Here is a 1959-nt window from a genome sequence, read left to right on the forward strand (position 1 = left end):
TTTTGTATTTATGTTTATTTCACTGATAAATTGGCATATTTTCGCAGATTAACCGGCTTGGCTGATATGTATCTTTATCATTTTTGTGCAGTAGTCTTAAAGGTACAGTAGCTAAAACAGCCTCTAAAATTCTAAGGAACAGAGAGAGAATGGAAAAAAATTACGATATTCTAACTAAACTTTTGGGGGGAAAGATTTGTAAAATGCTACAAAAAGTGTAAAGTATGGTGCTTTTAATCTGATGAGAGCTGGCTGACCCGGTAGGTAAGACATATGCTGAGTAATTTGTCTCTCAAGCTACTTCTCTCGTTCATTTCTCTTCCCTGACAAATTAGAGGCTTGTAACTGACATTTTCCATTTTCTTCTCAGCCTCAGCAGTGTATTGATTCAATCAAGATAAGTGTGACTCCAGCTCTTTAACTGCAGAGGTGCTTTAACCCACGGCATTGAAGAGAAATGTTGTGAGTCAGGTATTATTCTGATCATACAGTCACATGTAAAGGATGTTCATTCAATTAAGACACATGCATCAGTGTTTCATCTATCCATTCTTCTCGTTAAGCGTGTCCTCCTTGTAATGCATTATACATGCAACGCTTTCTCAGCTAATCAAACTGTTGCCATGGCAACCGGTCTGCCCCGTGCCCACTATCAAAAGGACTTGACTAGGCCTTATACACTCGAGACTGTTCGAGAACACTCAGCAAACCTTCCCCAAACACATACACAGCCCAAGATTCGGCTGATGCTTTGATACAGAGCCATGCCGGGTTTTATTATGTTTATTTATTTATTACATATCGGATGGATGGATGGATGGATGGATGGATAGATAGATAGATAGATAGATAGATAGATAGATAGATAGATAGATAGATAGCTGCTGTGGTGGTGGTGGCTGAGTTTTCTTCTTCAATATAATAAAAATGTATATAGACAAAACTGATATTCAACACCTGAAAGCGTGTATTGTGGTGTACTGTACCTTTTTTTGCCAGTGGGTTGGGGATGGATCCAGGTGTGCTGGGTCTCGGGTCTGATTTGATTGGTTTTGTTTTTGAGGGAGGGTCTGTTATGAGGGAAGAGTCTGTGACTGTTGTGTCGTCAGCTTTCAGGATCTCACTGTCCAATTCATTCTCTTTCTGAAGCGTGCCGCTTGTCCCTGGAGGAGATGTGAGAACTGGAGGAGTGAGAGAAACGAAAAAGAGAAAGAGATAAAAAGAACATAAATTTACATTAAGGACATAAAGCAGAATGTTCAAATTAGAATCATACTTTGAAAACTAACCAAAGATTTACCAGGGTAAGAGTAAATTGATAGTAATAAAATACTATATATAATACTGGTAATTTGGCACTAACCACTATCATAATTGATGAACATTGCAACACTGACACAGTTATTGAACTGAACTGCAACACTGAGCTAAATTGAGCTGAATAATGACACTATTGACTTCTGTAGAGCTTATTTGTATGTATGCATATATGTATGTATTTATTTTTTGGCAGAAAAGGTTGATGTGGGGGAAAATGTATAATTTTGCGACTGTATTAAGGTTTTTGTTAATGTTGTGGAATAAACAAACAAACAAGCTGATAGCTTTATAATCTGCAAAACACTAATCACAAAAATAACAATGTTAAAACTATGGTTACCATGGTCCATTTTTGCATGGGATATACATTCGAAGGTTTTTATAGAAGAGTTTGTTCAAATATAATTTGCCTGATCAATAATATTTTATTCTTAAAACATTAGTTGAAATGTTATTTATTTATTTTCTGGATGTTGATTTATGAAGTAATTCAAAGAGAGAGAGAGAAACAAGAATTCCAAACCTGCCTTTATCCATTGTTCAGATTTCTCTTCTGGAAATGTATACAAATTTAGAATTAGAATTAGATATTGCCTCATTTCCACATTTAAATAACATTTTAAAAAAATTCTAATACAA

At 35.5% G+C, this 1959-nt stretch overlaps 1 protein-coding gene across 1 annotated transcript in view; it reads right to left on the minus strand.

The window, feature by feature from the left end:
• LOC107669943 (MAP7 domain-containing protein 1-like) overlaps positions 1 to 1959 on the minus strand; it is a 62152-nt gene that overhangs the window by 43599 nt on the left and 16594 nt on the right. The window contains exon 2 of the mRNA XM_016462378.1: positions 987 to 1181. Coding sequence (XP_016317864.1) covers positions 987 to 1181 — 195 coding nt within the window. The remainder of the gene's footprint in view (positions 1 to 986; positions 1182 to 1959) is intronic.

The sequence above is a fragment of the Sinocyclocheilus anshuiensis genome, unplaced genomic scaffold (genome assembly GCF_001515605.1).
Source record: "Sinocyclocheilus anshuiensis isolate Anshui unplaced genomic scaffold, SAMN03320099.WGS_v1.1 scaffold160, whole genome shotgun sequence".
NCBI classification, from domain to species: Eukaryota; Metazoa; Chordata; class Actinopteri; order Cypriniformes; family Cyprinidae; genus Sinocyclocheilus; species Sinocyclocheilus anshuiensis.